Here is a 22,078-nt window from a genome sequence, read left to right on the forward strand (position 1 = left end):
TAATCCCATCCGCTATTAATTGTGATTTTTTTTTTTTTTAAGAGGGCAGGCTGTCAAACTGGCTGACTGGGAGCAGGATAGGCACCACAGGACATTTCAACTTCCAACTGTCCTGAATATAGTTTGATGGCATCCAGTACAATATATACACGTTTCAATTCCACAGTACGAAATACAGTGACATGCGATAGAAGAATGCTTTATGAAGAGGCGTGGCACTGCACTTTGGCACACTTAAGACCAAATAACATGTCTTACATTTCCTCAAACACATATGTTTTATGTTTTAGACTTTTCAGAAAGATGAACGTATTTTTGAATTTTTTAAGTATTGACCCGGTTCGTAGATATCGTAGATCCGAGGCTGATGCGCATAGCAGTCTGAGTTATAGTGGATAGTGTTCACATTACCCGTGTTTAAATTTAGCGATTTCCCCCTCGTTTACTCTCATGTCAAATGAAAACAAAACAGATATCTGTGGCCGGGAGCTATCAAGTGAATTAAAATACATTCATATAATTACGGAAGGCTAAAATATGTCATTAGTTTCAGATTTTATTTTATTTCGACCTTTCTGACTGTCAAGCATTAATTCCCTTGCAGAACAATGAAGTTATTTTTGTCTGTTTGCTAAAGAAATTTGACTTTTATTAACCTTTTCCGCAGAGACAGCCAATGTATTTGAGATGAGATGTATTTGAAATGAAATGTTAACTTCCACAGTACTGGCTAGTTTCAACTGTTCGCTGCATTTCAAGTGCATGTTTTCATCTTCTAGCACGTATGGCATTATGCCATAATAAAGAACCAAACATGATATAATACAGTACCGGTGCTCCAAGAAAATTTACATCCCAACAACCACACTGAAAAGCTTAATATCAGGTCGAGGTCTACTTGATTGGGACTCTGGACATACAAATGTGCACTTTAAGTATGCACTTTAAATATGCACATTTTAGTTATGGTTCACGAAAGTCTGATGCTCTTGGAGTATCCTCTGATGTCTTGTTTCTTTTATGATATAATGTATGATCTTTCAGTGTTTTACACGTACGTACATACGGTCTTCCTGCATCATAGTAGCTGCACAAGCGCGGTGACGCCTGTTATCTGCGCTCTCTGGGAACTGCGGAAATGAACCAATTTCTAACAGGTCGCGGAAAAACATTGTAATTGTTGGTTTGAAAAGCATTACTTTCAAAGTAAATATCCTTTTACATAAGTTGAACTATGTGCGAGAATGTACCACAAATTTCATAAATCACAGAGCATTTGACTGTCTTTTAAAAATCAGCTCTTTGATGACGAGCCATTTAGAAGAATTTCAAACCGCGAAGATCAGACATTTGTCATTATTAAAAAGTTTACTGGCACATTTGTGTGATTCTTAAAGTGTAACAAGCGAAAAAAAGATTAACATTATATGTGAAATCATACCTTCTCTTGCAGCTTATTAACCTTAGAGACCAATATTATATGTGAAAGCTTTGCTTTTCTTGTAGCAACACTATGTATATTAATTTGAACTATTAACTTTCCCTGTCAACAGTGATGTTGCTGTTGGCTGACTACATCACGTGTCCTATGCTCTGAATATCCGCTGTCATCGGCTGCCGAGATCACATGACATGAGCTATGACTGGCCTACAGAAACATATCGCAATATCGATTTCAATGATTTGGAAAGTAACATGCGGTGTTTGGTGGAATTCCAATGTATACTTTCATAATACGAAAGTATGCAACGTACATGTTGCTGCACATAAAAGATATTTCCAAAACGTGTCTTTTTCCAAAATGTGTATTTTTCTCTGAGTTTCGTTTTCTAAAGTGCCGGGAAATTCTACGCCTGTGAATAAAACCTTAACTATTCAAAGGATTGATAAGGGAAAATATACTGTCATTTAACATGGAAAAAGCGTGTTTTCACCTGGGAGAAAGTTTATTTTTAATTGGGAAATCTGAGAAAAATCCAGGAATTTTTCTTCCGTGTCCACGTATACAGCCTGAATAATCTTCTCAACCTGGACCCCATTCTTTTCTGGGCAAGCCCAAATGCATTGCAATTTAGGAAGTGTGACATTAGGACCATAAGGTTGTTCTACACATATCCAGTCATAAGCCTTGCTGTCGTTGTCCCCCAAATACTGTGTTTATCTGAATCTCTGTTTGCCACTGAACGATAGAAAGTCATGAGAACTATTTCTACTTCCATCCCACCACTTGGACCAGTATAATTCATACTCTTTCTCAGTTTCACTGCCACAAGTTTTACAGCACTTGCTTAGAATGTCTACATCAATTACTTTGCCTGTATCAAATGATGTAGCTGTCATGACACCATTTAGCAAAGTGTGGCCACATTTGTGCCAGCTGCATTCAAAACAAGTGCAAATATCACCACTTTCACTGTCATCACTTTCCTTGAGTGCTTCTTCAGCTGCTTCCTTCATGAGATGTTACAAGTTTCAGCAACAGCAGTGCCAATAATTTTATTGTAAGTCATAAATTTTGGAGGTAGATTTGGAATGTCAAGTCATGCAAATAAGAGTTTGCCTGCCTGCATCCGTTTACCAATAGATCTGAGACCATAAACTAGCCTGATGGTATTATCATACAAATTATTATTTGCTATTTCTGATGTGTCATTGCTGTAGCAACTGCACACATTTTGTACAATTAACATCTGTTTTGACACAATCCCTTTGCAAAAACACCGATTCTCTCCCAAGGATATGTCACCCCCACATATTCTGCACACAGTATTTTTGGAAATGAAATCACAGGGTATGCTAAGGTTCACCACAATATTTCCAAACGAATGTTCATCTCCACAAGCTAACTGGGAGGAAACTCCTTGAAGACACTGCAGTTTCTTTCTTGAGGTGCTGATTATCTGTACATTTAACATTCTTGCTTCCTTTGAGCCGCTAACATCATTTACCTTTATGTATATTTCCTCTGAATTTTAATTTAGGCGAGAATTTATTTATTCGCAGCATTTTTTTGAAAATATGTGAAACCAGAGAAAATAGAAATCAGCACTCACTCCACTCACAACAAACTTCATAAGTACAACCAGTAGTGCTTGAAAACAATAACAAACATGATCAGAACAATGAGTATTGCTACTAGATGCAGGGTAGGAAGCCTTGACATGGTAAAACAATAAAAGCAGGAAATAATGTACAAGGAATAAAAGAAACCTGTGCATTATCTCTGCATGGTGCCAAAAAGAAGGTGTAACTTGTAAATGCCATATCACACAGAGTATCAGGAAAACTGTCATAACTCATGAAAAAATTGCCATATTTATATGAAATAAAAATTGTTTAATGCAAGAAGTAGTGGGCATTTCAAATATACAAAAATCTAACAATTGGTTTTTGATCCCGTTTGCTTTCATTCTCCCTTAAGGTCATGATGTACAGATGTGATGTGAAACCATATGTCCCACCACAGATGAGGTGCTTCAGATGCATATGCTTTCGCCATATGTCATCCCACTGTATGGCGAATCCAAAATGCGGCAACTGTGGATGATCACTCCACAAAGGTAGTCCTTGTGAATGTCGACCTTGGTGTGCCAACTGCACGGAACACCAGCCTCCACAGTTGGCAGTTTGCACATTTTTCAAGCAAGAAAAGAAGAGCCAGGAAGACAAATCTATTAACTGTCTGTCGCCTACTGAGGCACAGAAGAAATATAAATGCCTACATCCTGTGGATATTATGATCAATTACTCTCTAACATCAAAACCAATTCCCCCTTCCCAAACACCTACTCCCCGCCCCCTCCTCCTCAACCTTTCGTAAACCAGATCTATTACCACTTGAGTGAATCTTGCCCACCAAAGGTTATGAAGGAAAAGAAGAAGAAGAATAAGAATCGTGACATAAGAATCGGGACAAGGCTGCTCTGGTGCCCCTGAAGACACCAGGTCCCCCCACGCAGTTGGATTTTGAGCCAGTGTTTGTGGAGGTTGGTCCATCGACACTGGTGACAGGCAGTGATCCTGTGGTGTGACCAATCCTCCTGGCCCATTCGCTCCTAACCTGGGCATCAGTCACGTGATCATTCACTGGAATTGTAACTGTTACTACTATCACCTACTGGAACTACAACACTGTATGTCCTCCTCTTCTGCTGTTTGCAATGCCCTCCAAGAAACTCACTTCACTGGTGATCATTCTCAAATACTCCATTGTTATCGTCCATTGTGTTGGAACCACACTGGTGCCAAGAGGTTTTTACAGCTGCCATTAGTGAATGGATTCCCCTTCGTACCTCGTTGGAGGCAATAGCAGTGCGGGTGCAAAAGACCTCAGCAATTACCATTTTCAACATTTAACTACCTCCAGGCAGACCACTTACTTATTTTTAAATGATCACATTAATCCAACAACCCCCCCCCCCTCCTTCTTTCCTGCTTGGGTACTTCAACACACACCATCCCCAGTGGTGGAGTACCATTTTGTCTGGTAGGGGTCTTTTAATTGACCAGCTTCTCGCGTACCTTGGCATATGTTGTGCTGCTGCACAGCAGACACCTCAGTGATGGTTCTCTTACTCACTTTAGTGCTTCCCCTGGCGCCTTTTGAGCCTCTTCCCATAATACATTGGTCACTGTATGATGACCTTTGTGTCAGTGACAGCTTTGCGATGATCTTGTCGTTTGCATGCCACTGTCAGACAGACCAACTGCCACGTTCGATGCTTCATAGAGTGAGCTGGCATTTGTATGTCTCTGCTGTTATGATCATTTATGCTGCTGAAACTACTATTCCTGTTTCTACAGTTCCTCCCCCCCCCCCTTTTCCTCCATTGGCCAGAGCCATGATTGTAGACCAAAGACATTGCAATAGTTATTCACAATGGCTAGTGATCCCTGTAACAGTACTAATGACTTCCTTCACAGACCGACCTTACCACTTTTAAGCAGCTTTGTGCTAAGGCTCACTGTTTAAACAAACACAGTAAGAAGGAATGCTGGAAGTGCCATGTCTCTCTCTGGGGTCGTATGCCTCTTCATCTCAGGTGAGGGCCAGGCTCTGTGATCTTATGGGCTGTCAACATTCATCAGCTGTTCTGGGTCTTGTTATAAAGGATGGTATTTTTACCAATTCACCAGTTCTTGCAGAACACCATATCAACCACTTGGCAATAGCATTGGGGTCCTCTCCCTGTTCGGCTACCTTCATTCCCTTATGTTTCACTTCCCATAAAGCTGAATCCTATAATGAACCCTTCACTGGCAGGGAACTACTTCAGGTTCTTGCCTAGGCACAAGACACAGCCCCACACCCTGATTCAGTTCACTATCAAATAATCAAAGTTCATTTCAACAGAATTTCATAGTTTTTGTGTGGAAAATGGCACAGCTCTGGTTCATATGGCATAGGCATAGGCATAGGCATTCACATATGGATATACAACATATATGCCACCCACGGTACAGCACTCTACAGTGCTGGAGGACTGTGATCCCTGACATAGGATCCTGCGGTGGTGGTGGTGATGGGCGGGTGGGGGGGGGGGGGGGGGGGGTGCTGCTGCTGCAACCCCCAGTGTCATGCGGAAGACCATGTTGCTTCCAATTGACTACTGAGAGGTTCGTCTGCACTTTTCAAACTCCACTGGTGAGATTGCACTGACATCATGATCTCGACAGAGTGATCAGTTTATTTTTATTTCGTGTATTTGCTTGAGGGAATGTTCACTGTACTGGGTACTATCTGTTGACAACTTTTGCTTTGATTTGTCTACATAAGGACTTTAAGATTGGCCGGTTATCTTTTGTTTATGTGACATCTAACTTGTATGTCATTTTCTTTATTATGCGTTTCTACAGTGTTGTCATAATAAGCCAAATAAGTTGTGCTCATAACTGCAGACTTCTATGGTGGCGACACGTCTTTTTGAACTCTCAATGCACCAATATACTGGACAAATGCAGAATTTATAACGCAGTGGCTCCAACAACAGCAGGAACAGAGACTTCTTGGTTGGCAATTACTGGAACAACAGCAACAGCAGTTGGCTTTACTACAGCAACACATAATAGCATTGTCCATCAGGAATGAGACAACTTCAACAGTTCTGCCATTTTTTTTCATTTCTGAATGATGTTTATGATCAGGAAATGTACTTACGTCACCTCCACTATCACTTTCCTGCCTACAAGATTGGTGATGGTCAGTTTTTCTTTCGTGGTCTTCGTATTGTGTGTTGGATTTGCTCCTTATAAATTGTCCCGTACTAAACATACTGATAATTTGTCTTTTGCTGAACTTTGTAATCTGCATGTGAGAGTGCAGGTGATCCAGAGTGACTGTGGTCATTTCGAGTGCATGTTTGTAAAACACTTTTAGTTCATCTCTACATTCATTTGTTTACACACACACACACACACACACACACACACACACACACAGTGTTTTGCTCATGTTTTGCAATATGCATGTTGATGAGCCACCCCTACTCACCAGTATAGACCAGTTCATAATCACAGCTAAGCTTGTATACTCTTAGTATGTGAAATTTGGTCATGTAGTATTTAGTGGCATCCAGGAATACTCTTACTTTGTTGTTGCTGTTGTAGATGGGGTTGATTGCTCCTTTGTGTAGAATCTTGTCCACCCTATCACTGAGGCCTCATACTTTGTAGTTGGGGTATTTGCTGTGGCAGTTCTTCCTGAGTGCTCTTGATCTTGTCTCTTGTTGTAATAGCATTCTTTATGGTACTCTCTCTAAAGCTACTTGCTCTGAAAGTGGTTCGTTGCCTCCAAAATTCACCACCCAGGGTGCTGCTGTTACTGTTTCAGTGTGCTCTTGTTTTTAGTGTGTGAATTAGAAAATTATTTTGTTTTGGATGGTGATAAGACATGACAATCCAGTATCTGTTCATGATTGTTGGTTTTAAACACTGTGTGTCCGAGTTTCCTGTTATGTTTCTCATAGATCTATTCTTTCTCATTTCCACAGTGAACTGTATTCTGTCATGTTATTAGTTTAGATGCTGGTGGAAAAGGCAAAGTTTATTTCCTCTGTGTGGTTAAATGATAAATGTCATCCACATTTTGTAACAAGCATTTAGGAAGAAGATAGATTCACCCAGCTACAAGTCATCAGATCAAGCACAACTGACTGTCAGAATCAGGATTTTGCCCAACTATCACCACATGCTCCCAGTGAAAAGCAATCACTGGACACATTGGAGATAGTTATGAACCACTCCAAACACACCCTCAGTGAGGCAGCCAAGCAAGTGCTATCCAAAGGACACAACTTAGCATTGGCTCCACAGTGGGTCTCCACAGAAGAAATAAGAATCAGTGAAAGTTTCACTCTGTGCCCTGCTCCGAGTAGAAGCAGAGAAGATTAGACAAGAGACAGCCAAGACCTTGCTACGTGCAAAGCTGCTGCAAGTTAATATCTGAAAGGAAAAACAACATGCCATGTTAGAACTGAGAATAATCCTGATATTTTAGTCCTACAAGTTGACAGTGGCGACGTGTCTATCATTGTGGACTCTGTGGACTACAGTTCCAGGCTGAGATACCTCATCAAAGAAACCATATAAATAGAACTTAAGAGTGACACTAGTGCCAAGATACAGATGAACACTCTAATTAAGGAGTCAAGATTACAGAGTGACACAACAAAAAAGGTCATACCTGAAGTTCCAACAGCACCAAGGATTTATGGACTATCTAAGGCACACACAGAAGAATATCCATTAATTCCCATAGTTAATTGTATTAATTTGCGTACATACCATCTGGCGAAATGCTTAACGAACAAGCTGAGGCATGATGGATCATACAGAGTTGTATGTTCAGGGCACTTTATATTTCATTGAGTGCTTAAGGGGGGACGTACATGAAAATGACCAAATTTGTGAAAAAAATTTTATTGGCTCTTCATTTACTACATGGTATTGAAATTTCAATTACCAAATATTACGTTCCAATTCCGCTTCTAAGGGGGAAAAAAATAATAATTTGTAATAGCTTGCACAGGGCGACGCCCCCCCATCTTGGTCTTCATCCTCTCGTATATCTATTTATACTGCGTTTTTTTCCAGTTTTGTGCAGTCACAATGCAGGGAACGTTTGTGTACTACATCAAGAAGGCTGTGGAATAATATCTCTGCCGCTGGTTTTATATTCTTTGATTTATAGCGTTTGTTTACGAGTGTTTGTTTGGAATACATTTTTACGAAAGTTGTAAGTAGACTTGTTATTATATTTTGCAGCATGCCGCGTTCTAGTAAGGTGTTTAAAAAGGTTAGAAAGTGTCAAGCTTCTCGATGTAGTAAAGACAACTTGAAAACCAGCCCCATAATAACAAATGGAAACGATACTTCAACCAAGAAAGCGAGTGCTTCGAGAAGGAAAATTGACAGCTGTCAATCACTTGATGATTGTGGCTCAGACACTCAAGCTACTAGTGGTTTTAGGCTTATTGATTTGAAAATACTATCTGATATTATATCATCTGCTTGTGTATGTGCTGACTGTGGTGCAAAAAGTTTGAGATTATATGACGAAGAAAACAGAATTGGAATAGTGTGTATGTTGCATCTTACTTGTGAAAGCTGTCATTCAGACACTGCTTTTAGAACTTCGGCATCAAGTAACCGGATATATGAAGCAAATATGCGTTTAATATATGGCATGAGATGTTTGGGCATAGGCAGGGAAGGTACCAGACTGTTTTGTGGGATCATGAACATGCCACAACCAAGTGCTAGGTACACCACTGGAAATAAAACACTGCTAAGTGCTCTTCAAGAGGAAGTGGAAGAAAACTTGAAGTCCTCTGCAAAGGAAGCTGTGAAGATGAATAGTGAACTAAAGACAGAAGCAGATAACACGCCAGACACCGATTTGTGTGTGTCATGTGATGGAACGTGGATGAAGCGTGGACATACATCACTGTATGGAGTATCATCTGTCATTAGTGTTGATACTGGAAAAATTCTTGACGTTCAGGTAATGAGCAAATATTGCTATAGCTGTGTACTCGGAAAGAGAGCTGGTGAAGTGGAAGAAAATAAGTGGCAGGTTGAACACAAGAAAGTGTGCTGTAGAAATTATTCTGGTTCTAGTGGTGGAATGGAACCTGCAGCTATGAAACTTATGTTCCATCGAAGTGTGGAAAAGTACGGTGTTAGATACACAAAATACCTTGGTGATGGTGACTCCAGCTCCTTCAAAACTGTTTTGGAAAGTGAACCTTATGGTCCCCATTGTGCTATAGAAAAGTTGGAATGTGTTGGACATGTGCAAAAACGAATGGGAGGCAGACTTTTAAAATTGAAACGTGAATTGAAGGGCAGGAAACTTGAGGATGGAAAACTTTTAGGTGGTCCCAACAGACTCACAGACAAAGAAATTCATTCTTTACAAGTGTACTATGGCAAGGCAATAAGGGACAACAGTGGAAATTTGAATAACATGCAGAAGGCTGTGTGGTCTATTTATTTTCATAAACTATCCACAGATGACAAACCTGTACATAATTTGTGTGACATATCGTGGTGCAAATTCAAGCAGGCTGAGCGTGATGGCATGAACTATTCACACAAGCACAGTTTACCTGTGGCTGTTTTAAGTGCTATAAAACCAACATTTAGGTGTTTAGCAGAGCCAGACCTCCTACGAAAGTGTGTGCATGGAAAGACACAAAACCCTAATGAAAGTTACAACTCACTGATTTGGAAACGTTGCCCAAAAACAACATTTGTTTCAACAATTATTGTTGAAATTGCTGCATATGATGCTTGTTTAGTTTTTAACAATGGTAATCTTGGAAGAATAAAAACTCTACAGAGGCTAGGATTTCATCCAGGAGCTTTCACCTATTCAATATTGAAGGACATCGATGACAAAAGAGTTGCTGCGGCTGATATTACAGCCAATAAAATTGAACAGCAGGTTAACCAAAGAAGACAAGCAAAGAAGAGACTGCTTGCAGATGAAGAGGAGTATGCATATGGCTTGCACTAGTTCACACAGAGACGGTAAGACCTAATACAAACACTATCAAATCATTGATTCAGTTTTCCCGTAACTTACATTTTTATAACTTTATGTACCTTTTTCTCAAAAACCACAAAAGGTAGAGAAGTGAAATTTGGTATATGACTAGTCAGTACTATAGTGAAAAATTCTGTGGAAGGAATTTTCATTTAATAAAATAGTAAGGTATTTATGGTAGAAAATATTCCTTAAATTTGATATATTATTTTTCAGGGAAATTGGGAGACCCGTAAAAACTGAACAAAAGAAGATATAAAAATTCTGCTCCACAGAGTTTTGTAATTATTTGGTATGAAAGTGTGTACAAAAATTCATTAACATTGCTCTCACAGTTTTCTCAAAAAAGGAACATTTGTAATTACATTGTTGAAAAAAAATTAATTGTTAATAATTAAAGATGTAAAAGGTCAATAAAAATGAAAATTTAGGTTCATATGCGCATAACATTTCTTAATAACTGTACCAAATTTGGATTGATTATCTTAAAAAATTAGAGTTTTATAAAATACTTTTAAAATTACTGCAGTTTCGTGTACGTCCCCCCTTAAAGGTCCTATCCATCTCATCCACAGAATTAATGGTGAACTTTGATGTCAAATTCTTGTTCATCAGTATCCACTACGGAACATACTGAATATTCTACTTCAGTGTGCTGAATCATATACAGAGTAGTCCATTGATCGTGACCGGGCAAAATATCTCACGAAATAAGCGTCAAACGAAAAAACTACAAAGAACAAAACTTGTCTAGCTTGAAGGGGGAAACCAGATGGCGCTATGGTTGGCCCACTGATGGCGCTGCCATAGGTCAAACGGATATCAGCTGCGTTTTTTTTTTTAATAGGAACTCCCACTTTTTATTACATATTCGTGTAATACGTAAAGAAATATGAATGTTTTAGTTGGACCACTTTTTTCGCTTTGTGATAGGTGGCGCTCTAATAGTCACAAACATATGGCTCACAATTTTAGATGAACAGTTGGTAATGGGTAGATTTTTTTAAAATTAAAATACAGAACGTAGGTACGTTTGAACATTTTATTTTGGTTTCCAATGTGATACATGTACCTTTGTGAACTTATCATTTTTGAGAACGCATGCTGTTACAGCGTGATTACCTGTAAATACCACATTAATGCAATAAATGCTCAAAATGATGTCCGTCATTCTCAATGCATTTGACAATACGTGTAACGACATTCCTCTCAACAGTGAGTAGTTCGCCTTCCATAATGTTCGCACATGTGTTGACAATGTGCTGATGCATGTTGTCAGACGTTGTCGGTGGATCACGATAGCAAATATCCAACTTTCCCCACAGAAAGAAATCCGGGGATGTCAGATCCAGTAAACGCGCGGGCCGTGGTATGGTGCTTCGACGACCAATCCACCTGTCATGAAATATGCTATTCAACACCGCTTCAACCGCACGCGAGCTATGTTCCGGACATCCATCATGTTGGAAGTACATTGACATTCTGTCATGCAGTGAAACATCTTGTAGTAACATCGGTAGAACATTACGTAGGAAATCAGCATACATTGCACCATTTAGATTGCCATCGATAAAATGGGGGCCAATTATCCTTCCTCCCATAATGCCGCACCATACATTAACCTGCCAAGGTCGCTAATGTTCCACTTGTCGCAGCCATTGTGGATTTTCCGTTGCCCAATAGTATATATTATGTCGGTTTACGTTACTGCTATTGGTGAATGACGCTTCGTCACTAAATAGAATGTGTGCAAAAAATCTGTCATCGTCCTGTAATTTCTCTTGTGCCCAGTGGCAGAACTGTACACGACGTTCAAAGTCGTCGCCATACAATTCCTGGTGCATAGAAATATGGTATGGGTGCAATCAATGTTGATGTAGCATTCTCAACACCAACGTTTTTAGATTCCTGATTCTCGCGCATTTTGTCTGCTGCTGATGTGCAGATTAGTCGTGACAGCAGCTAAAACACCTACTTGGGCATCATCATTTGTTGCAGGTCATGGTTGACGTTTCACATGTGGCTGAACACTTTCTGTTTCCTTAAATAACGTAACTATCCGGCGAAAGGTCCGGACACTTCGATCATGTCGTCTAGGATACCGAGCAGCATACATAGCACATGCCCGTTGAGCATTTTGATCACAATAGCCATACATCAACACGATATTGACCTTTTCCACAATTGGTAAACGGTCCATTTTAACATGGGTAATGTATCATGAAGCAAATACCGTCCGCACTGGTGAAATGTTACGTGATATGACGTACTTATACATTTGCGACTATTACAGCGCCATCTATCACAAAGTGAAAAAAGTGGTCCAACTAAAACATTCATATTTCTTTACATACTACATGTATATGTAATAAAAAATGGGGGTTCCTATTTTAAAACACAGTTGATATCTGTTTGACCTATGGCAGCACCATGTAGCGGCCCAACCATAGCACCATCTGGTTTCCCCCTTCAAGCTAGACGAGTTTTTCTTTGTAGTTTTTTCGTTTGATGGTTATTTTGTGAGCTATTTGGCCCAGTCACTGTCAATGGACCACCCTGTATAAATGACCTTGTGCAGCATTGCCTGACACACTTATTTCAAGTGGTAAGGGAAGTTTTATAAACAGTGTGACAATAGGCTCCCCTCTTTCACCAATAGTGACTGTCCAATCCATGGAAGTTCTCGAAAAGATGGCACTGCTCTCCACTCCCCAGCATCCTAAATGTTGATTCTGCTATGTGGATGACACATTTTTCATTTGGGCACACAGAGGAAATGAACTTCACTGTTTTCAACAACATCCAAGCCAACAATATGACAAAATACATTTCATGATGATGGAAATCGAAAAGGACGGCGTGCGACCATGTCATGATGTTGAGGTCTATTGGAAGCATGACGGGAAACTCGGACACAGTGTGTTTAGGAAGCCAAATACCTGAATGCCATGTCTCATGACCACTCAAAATAAAAGAACTTGGTGATTTATGCGTTGACAGTGAGAGCACATGGAATCAGTGATACCGAAATCCTGGAGGGAACTTCACAAGTTATGAACCATATGCAGTGCAAATCTATGGCAACAAGGGACAAAACTGATACTAGTAAGACAGAACCACCATAACAAATTGCCCATCTACTGTATATAAAAGGTGTTATTAATAGAGTGGGCAAATTTCTACATAGGGGAGGAGGATGAAGCCAATTTAATACAGCAACAACAAAACAAGAAACACTCCTGGTTCCACTAAAGACTGTAGGCAAAGTTCGTATACCAGCTCAGATGTAATTGTGAACTTGTCCATATTGGGGAGATGGAGTGCCCTATCAACACTCATATTGGGGCACATGAGTGATACGCATTGTGTGGTCACCATACTAAATAGACAGTGGCATAAAATGCAGACAAGTGTGGTGGATCTGTGCAATGTCTGTACATATTTCAGCCAGGTAGCCAGTTATCACTAATGGAAAAATCGGGCAGGTTGTTGAAATATCTGAGTGGCAGTGAGGAGGGCTAGAAACTATCACTGTCTTGGTTGCCATTAATTGCAGGCCAGTGGGCCAAATGTTATAGATGAGTTATCACACCATGTGATGTAAATACTGCACTGCAGGCAACGTGAATCACTGACAGGTCACTATGTAAGCAACAGCATGTAACAAAGGCAACTTTCACTGGATTCACAGATGACAATCAATTAAAATCAACATTCCCAGGAATAGTATTTAATATCCTTCCCCCATTAACCCTTCAGCCACCAAAAAATAGTATTGCCATTACAATCAGCCATTTGCAAATAATAAATATGAAGCAGCAAATCGTAGTCATAAGTAGTCAGCTTGATGAAGGGTGCCTACAATAGCAGCCAAAATGTTAGTAGTTTTATCAAATATGATATGGTCACACACACCCAGAAGGATTTCACTGAAATGGGCCCACCGGCAAAAGCATCTGTTCAGTATGTGACTCCTATAGTTAATGAGTTCATGGCTTTCATACATGCATAACTGCAGTAGTATTCCATTCTATTTGTGATGCAGTGTTAGTACAGTGTACCACATTCACAATAACAACATATTTGATGTAGATGCATGGGGCAACAAAGTAAATTAGGATATTGTCACAAAGAAACCACAGGCAGTAACTGATAACTTTTTGGGTGCAGCTGGATGTGTTTCTTGAACTTTATATTTTATGGGTGTTATACATTGTCACAGATGCTATATGATGTTGCTAGTCATATCAAAACTACCAGTGAGTGCTCCTGGATGACAATAAAACTAATGGCGTTACCATAATTTCTGTTACAATGTGAAGTTCATTGTCATTCCTGTGTCATCCACTACTGTGCTTAGGAGCATCTATGACACTAACACTGTGAAGATGAATGTGGTTAGTATTCATATTATGTGTGTTTTACATGCCTTAAAAATGCAATTAACAGGAAAATTTTTGTTCCAGAGCAGTTATGATTGATCATGCAGAAATTGCTCTGCATGATGCATTTGGTGATAAAGTATACTGGGAAGTGAGGAGGAGTATGAGATTTGCATTGCCACTTGTTGAGATAGCAACAGAATTCAGGAAAGATTTTCTTGACTCTGATGATAACACTGATGGTACAGTAAGGCCAAGGGACTGGCAGATGGAAAAGGTGATATAAAATAGACTTCAAATGCTTTTAATTCCATAGTCTTAACAAGAAATCTTTTTTTAAATCCATTTATTTAGTTATTGCCAATAGTGTATTTGTTGTGGACTTGTGCAATAAATTCTTTTTTGTACCCCACAAGTGCAGAGAATAGTTGTGTGGAACTTCATATGGTCTTTCACCTTTTTAAAGACAATGCTGTGCTCACATACTCAGATGAAGTTATTTACCAATTGTGATTGTGAATATAGTGAGCACTGTATTCCACTTGATGAAGAAATCCTTTAAGAATTGCTTTAAGTAGCACTGGAGCAAAGCTTGAAACTCTTTAGCACAGCAGAGATATTGTCGTAGTAATTTTGTTTTGCACTTCAGTAAAAAAGTCTCACAGCTCATGGCCGGAAGAGTATAAGGCCAAGATTAGAACATCGCAGGGTCCCAGGTTCGATTCCCAGCTTGGTCAGGGGTTTTCCCCACCAGGGAACTGGGTATTTGTATTGTCCTCGTCATCATTCGGGAGTGGCGAGATTGGAACTGGACAGATGGGGAAATTTTACGGGTGCTGATGGCCTTGATGTTGAGCACATCATCATCAAGATTAGAACAAAGTCGAAGCTTAACATTTCTGTCTTTATCAGATTTGCAGCAGTTCTAAGCAGATGAAGTAGTTTGTAAATTAAAATGTATTTCTAACCAAGAAGGTCTAAGAAGCAGCTTCAGTGCTATCTGCAATTGTCACATTAATTTATACACTGTTCCTTATGTCTTTAAAAAAATTTGTAATCGTCTCAGTGTTATAAAACGGATAGTTGCTACTCACCATATATCAGAGATGCTGAGTCGCAAATAGGCACAACAAAAAGACTGTCAGAAAGTCAGCTATCGGACAGCAAGTGTTGAAAATAGACAACATAGAAACATGCATGTGTGTGCGTGCGTGTGTGCGTGCGTGCGTGAGCGCTCGCGCACGCGCGCTCGCGCGCGCGCGCACACACACACACACACACACACACACACAAAATCACAAACGCAACTCACACACACATGACCGCAGTCTCTGGCAGCTGAAGCCAGACTGCAACCAGCAGCGCATGATGGGAGAGGCAGCCAAGTGGTGGAAGTAAGAAGGAGACTGGGGTGGGTAGGGGGACGTTAATGTGCTGCTTGTGGGAGCATACAGGGATGAGGTGGAGAGAGGGTAGGGCAGCTAGGTGCAGTCAGGACGTTAGACGGAGGGCGGTCAGGTCAGGTAGGGGAAAAGAAGATAAGTAAAAAGACTTGAGGGTGCGTTGGTGGAATAGAGGACTGTGTAGTGCTGGAATGGGAACAGGTAAGGGGCTAGATAGATAAGGACGATGACTAATGAAAGTTGAGAATGTCAGATATATTGCAGAGAGAGTTCCCACTTGAGAAAAGCTGGTGTTGGTGGGAAGGATCCAGATGGCACAGGCTGTGAAGCAGTCATTGAAATGAAGAACATCATGCTGGGCAGTGCACTCGGCAACGGAGTGGTCCAGCTGTTTCTTGGCCACAGTTTGTCAGTGTCCATTCATGTGGACAGACAGTTGGACAGACAGCTTGTTGATTGTCACACCGAGCACAGCAGTTGTAGCTTAGCTGATAGATCACATGACTGGTTTCACAGGTAGCCCTGGCTTTGCTGGGATGGGTGATGCTTGTGGCTGGACTGGAGTAGTTAGTGGTGGGAGGATGTACAGGATAGGTCTTGCATCTAGGTCTATTACAGGGATATGAGCCATGAGGCAAGGGGTTGGGAGCAGGGGTTGTGTAGAGATGGATGAGCATATTGTGTAGGTTCAGTGGGTGGCGGAATAACACTGTGGGTGGGGTGGGGAGGATAATGGGTAGGACATCTCATTTCAGGGCACAATGAGAGGTAGTCAAAACCATGGTGGACAATTTAATTCAGTTCCTACAGTCCTGGGTGGTATTTAGCCACGAGGGGAATGCTCCTCTGTGGCTGGGGCAATGGGACTTAAGGAGGCGGTGGGTGACTTGAAAGATAAGGCACAGGAGATCTGTTTTTGTACAATGTTGGGACAGTAATTACGGTTTATGGAGGTCTCAGTGAGATCCTCGGTATATTTCGAGATGGACTGCTCGTCACTACATATGTGACGGCCATGGCTAGCAAGGCTGTATGGAAAGGACTTCTTTGTATAGATTGGGTGGCAGCTGTTAAAGTGGGGATATTGCTGGTTGTTGGTAGGTTTGATATGGACCGAGTTGCTGACATAACCATCTTTGAGGTGGAGGTTAACATCAAGGAAAGTGGCTTTTTGGGTTGAGTAGGACCACGTGAAGTAAATGGAGGAGAAGGTGTCGAGGTCCTGGATGAATGTGGATAGGGTGTCCTGCGCCTCAGTCCACACCAGGAAGATGTCATCAGCGAATCAGAACCAGCTGAGGGTTTGGAATTCCAGATGTTTAGGACAGAATCCTTTAGATGGCCCATGAATAGGTTGGCATAGGATGGTGCGATGTGGGTGCCCATAGCCATACCCCAGATTTGTTTGTAGGCAATGCCTTCAAAGGGCAACAGCCTTGCCGCAGTGGATACACTAGTTTCCATCAGATCACCGAAGCTAAGTGCGTCGGCCGTGGCCAGCATTTGGATGGGTGACCATCAAGGCTGCCATGCACTGTCGCCATTTTTCGGGGTGCACTCAGCCTCGTGATGCCAATTGAGGAGCTACTCAACCAAATAGTAGTGGCTTCAGTCAAAGGAAACCATCATAACAACTAGGAGAGCGGTGTGCTGACCACATGCCCCTCTTATCCGCGTCCTCAGCTGAGGATGACACGGCGGTCGAATGGTCCCGATGGGCCACTTGTGGCCTGAAGTCAAAGTGCAGTGCCTTCAAAGGAAAAGTAATTGTGGATGTGAGGATATAGTTGGTCATGGTGACTTGAAGGAGGTTGTTGGTCTGGAATCCGTTGACCTTGGGAAAGATAGTGTTCAATAGCAGTAAGGCCATGGACATTAGGGGTGGTAGTGTTAAAGGAGGTTGCATCAATAGTGACGAGAAGGGTACCACGTGGTAAAGGAACAGGAACTGTGGAGAGTCGGAGGAAATGGATGCTATGTTTTCTGGAGGAGGGTACATTGCGGGTAATAGGCTGAAGGTGTTGGTCTATGAGAGCAGAGATTGTCTCTGTGGGAGCGCTGTAACCCGCCACACTAGGGCATCCTGGGAAGTTGGGTTTATTGACTTTGGGAAGCATGTAGAAGATAGGAGTGTGGGGAGCGGTAGGGGTGAGGAGAGAGATGGATTCCAAGGAGAGGTTCTGGGATGGGCCTAGGGAATTGAGGAGAGACTGAAGATCCTGCTGGATATCTGGAATGGAATCACTGTTCGACAGTTTGTTGGTGGATGGATCTGATAGCTGGCTGAGTCCTTCTGCCAGGTAATCCTTCTGGTTCAAAATATCAGTGGTGGAGCCTCTGTCAGCAGATAGGATTATAAGGTCAGGATCAGTTTTTAGGTGGTGGATTGCGGTTCTTTCTGCGCAGATGTAAGGTTAGTTCGTATGTTGAGGAATTTGGGGGCTGATGGTGAGTCAGGGTTCAAGGTTAAGAAATTTTGGGAAGTTAACAGGGGGTGGTTTAGGGGCAGTGGGAGTGGATCGACGTTGGATAAGGGGCAAACGGAGTCAGGTTCAACATCGGTCTTTGGTTTTTCCACTGTAGGGAGCGGGAGAAGGAGAGGAGGTCTTGAATAAGTCCTACATGATTGAATTTTGGAGTGGGGAAAAAGGTGAGGCCTTTGGAAAGGACTGATACTTCTACAGGGCTAAGGCTTTTGCAGGAAACATTAATGACTGAGTTTTGGGTCTGTTTATTAGTCAGATAAGTGTGTGTAAAGTACATGGCAATGAGGGTGAACTAACGGACATACACCACTCTGACTCAATCGTGGGATAGCTAAAGAATATTTGTAATATAGTATAGAATTACAAGAGCACCTGTAAAGAATATTATAGTTAATAATTTGCACTAAGCATTTAATATGAGGAGTGCCTTTGTAAATACTGAATGAGTAAATAAATAAATTGTAACTGACTGGAAATATATTTGCTAATCCCAAAACAATTTCTGCTGTCCCTGAATTGAAAGTATTTTAAGTGAGAAGATGAAAACCCAATGATAATTTTGTGGTAGCTGAGGTCAAAACATTAGCCTGTCGCCGCACTGAATGAATATTTCATCATTTGAGAATGGAATGGGATGTACCTTTGCTATAGTCTTTCTTAGATCACACCCAAAAAATGCAGTTAATTGTAGAAGTGGCTTTTCATAGCACATCTAGCAATAATGAAAAATTAGCAATTTTCTAGATTTTTTCGATGATTAAGCTTCATTTTCACTTTGTCACCATAAAACTAGAAATCAATTGAGTAAAAAAAAGAGTAAATAAGTTGACCAAACTATTTAAATAATTTCTTACAGCAGTTATGAAGTAATAAAAATTGTATTATTTCAAACAAAAAATATGACTCAAAACTAACGAATTGAGTTCCAAATGCAACATTCAGGTAGTATGAGCTTAAAGAACACTCATAAAAAAATTTGCATAATAACTCTAGATTTTACATTACTTATATCAGCTTCATTTTCTGCACATGTTCGTAAGTATTTCTCTCGCCAAATGCAAAATAATAGACTATCCCATTTGATGATGAACTGTAAGGGCAACAAGCAAAAATGTACAAATTATGCCTTTGCTTGACACAAGCTTTTCTAATATGGCTCTCAAAAGAACAACAAGGGCTTACAGAATGCCATCTCTTAAATCATCCTTTCTACAGAACTTGTTCAGCATGTTTGCCAAACAAGTACAATGACTTAGAATATTAGTAGTCTTTTCTTTCCACTTTGTGTGTTATTTTTATATTCTGCAGCTGTTGCCTGTCTTATTACATATCCTGACATCTTGTGTCACTATAGATGGGATAGCTTTTCCAAATCCCACTAGAATGCATCGTTGCCAGCTTTATTTTCTAAGGGTATATTGTATGAAAATGAAAAGAAAATATATTTGCTTCAATATTTGTTCTTATCTGTCACTCCACCTTCTTTGCAAAAAATAATCCTGTGAGATATACATGTTTTATTTACGCTTGATCAGCATTCAAATATAATCAACTTAGAGCTACAACAAAACAAACACTCAAGGTAGACAGATGTGAAAAGACCTTTACCAACCCCCAAACTGAACTGCAACATTACATATGTTCAAGGGTTATTACATTTTCTATTCATTTATGATGTAGCTTATGATATATTGGCTAGTGTGACTTTGAAATTTAATAAAAATTTGTGACAGTAGTCCTTGAGTTGTTAGTCTAGTGGTGTTTACTAAAGTAAAAGTTGTGCCAGTAAGACCATTTAAAAATCTAATTACAACCATTTGACAAGTGGTAGGAATAAAAATAACACAAATTAAATTAATTTGTGTCTTCTGGCCTAAAAAGTTAAATTACAAATTGTATCCTATTGTGTAAAGTATGAAAATACTACTGTGGTGCAAGAGATATTAACCTACTTGGAAGGTACAAATTGACTACTTAGCAAGTAAACTTAACAACTTAGGATTTCCAATGTGTATTTTGTCAGGTGCTACAAACGTAGACACCAGAAAGATAGTCTATCACTACTTTGAGTCAGTTGTTCAGTGCGGGATAATCTGGGAAAATTCAGCAAATGCCGTGAGCTTCCTAATATTAAAAAAGAAAATAATTAAGAACAAATGTGTTGCCGAAAAACGTGTATCATGTTGACCACTATTAAAAATTTAACAATACTATCTGTTCCCTCTCTTCAAATATATAAAGTGGTGATGTTCTTATGTAAAAATCAGCATACACTTGACACTTTCCATTTTGACCACAACTACAGAATGTGCCACAGACAGAATTTTAAACTCTTGACTCACCACTTAAAATCCTATGCTTTCATGCTAGAGTATATGAGGTTAAAAATTTACAGTAAAATAAAAGGCAGTAATATATTTAACATGGAGATGGTTTCACTGAAAAAGAGTGTACTTTACTCTGGAAAAGTGTTGTTATACGGTTCAGGAATTCATTGAGAACAGTTTCACAGTTTGAAGAAGGAACTAACACATTTTATGTTTTGTATACTGGAAGCTATAGAATGTATTTGTGTAGCAGTATCTCAGAAATGCATATAAAACAATACAAACTTTTGTATTTCTTTTAAAAATATTTCTTATTGTAAATCTTGACATGTCTCCCGTACGTCAAATCAGATGATTTGAAAAGTGTATGTAACAAGGTGAATAAACAAAATTTCACTGCTACCTGGAAATTGCTATTGGATGAAAATATCAAAGGTTCATTCTGATGTTACCTCTCTCCCTATATAGCTGGCTACTTCTGGTGTGTTTTTGTAAGTGGTCAGTCAGCTATACTTTCCAGAGTTATTTATTTTGCCTTCAGTCTGTCATTTAGCTAGGATTTTAATAGCACATTTGAACATTGACAGAGTTGACAATTTTACATTCTGCATGATCGATTTGGTGAATGAATGTGAGTGAAAATGGGAGAGAGTGATTGTAATTTTAAATCATTTATAATGTGTGCATTTTTAGTTTTACCTCTTTCAACCACATTCATCTCAGACTATTCTACCAAGGGTGCTAATAAACCCACTCTTGAGTATTCTAAATCAACAAACACACACTTTCACCTACATTTGTAAACTGACATGCTGAAGCTGTAAGTTACAACTTGAGATTGTAACACTTAGTTGGTAATATTTTGCTTATGTTAAGCAAAAGTCTGGATTTGAGTTCCCTTTCCCACAGACAAGTTTAATATATCTGAAAAGTTTTGTTCTGGAGACACCAACTTGACTGTTGAAACCTATGATGACAAAGTATGAAAGAAGTTAAAAACAAATGCATACACTGTCCCAGTGTGAATAAGAAGTTTGAAACTCTTCACAATTTTTGTCACTTTTAAGTCTATCAGGAAAGAGTTCTTTGAGTTGTTGGAAATGCAGATGATAAACGGGTATTCATTGGACAAATATATTATACTACAACTGACATGTAATTACTTCACGCAACTTGGGTGCATAGATCCTGAGAAATCAGTACCCAGAACAACCACCTCTGGCCGTAATAACGGCCTTGATACGCCTGGGCATTGAGTCAAACAGAGCTTGGATGGCGTGTACAGGTACAGCTGCCCATGCAGATTCAACACAATACCACAGTTCATATAGACTAGTGACTGACGTATTGTGACGAGCCAGTTGCTCGGCCACCATTGACCAGATGTTTTCAATTGGTGAGAGATCTGGAGAATGTGCTGGCCAGGGCAGCA

The 22,078-nt window shown here is 40.0% G+C and overlaps 1 protein-coding gene across 1 annotated transcript in view; it reads left to right on the forward strand.

Moving 5' to 3' along the window:
• LOC126185013 (GDP-fucose protein O-fucosyltransferase 2) overlaps positions 1-22,078 on the forward strand; it is an 81,242-nt gene that overhangs the window by 41,810 nt on the left and 17,354 nt on the right. Inside the window, exon 6 of the mRNA XM_049927737.1 lies at positions 14,515-14,707. Coding sequence (XP_049783694.1) covers positions 14,515-14,707 — 193 coding nt within the window. The remainder of the gene's footprint in view (positions 1-14,514; positions 14,708-22,078) is intronic.

This window comes from Schistocerca cancellata, chromosome 4, assembly GCF_023864275.1.
Source record: "Schistocerca cancellata isolate TAMUIC-IGC-003103 chromosome 4, iqSchCanc2.1, whole genome shotgun sequence".
Taxonomy (NCBI): domain Eukaryota; kingdom Metazoa; phylum Arthropoda; class Insecta; order Orthoptera; family Acrididae; genus Schistocerca; species Schistocerca cancellata.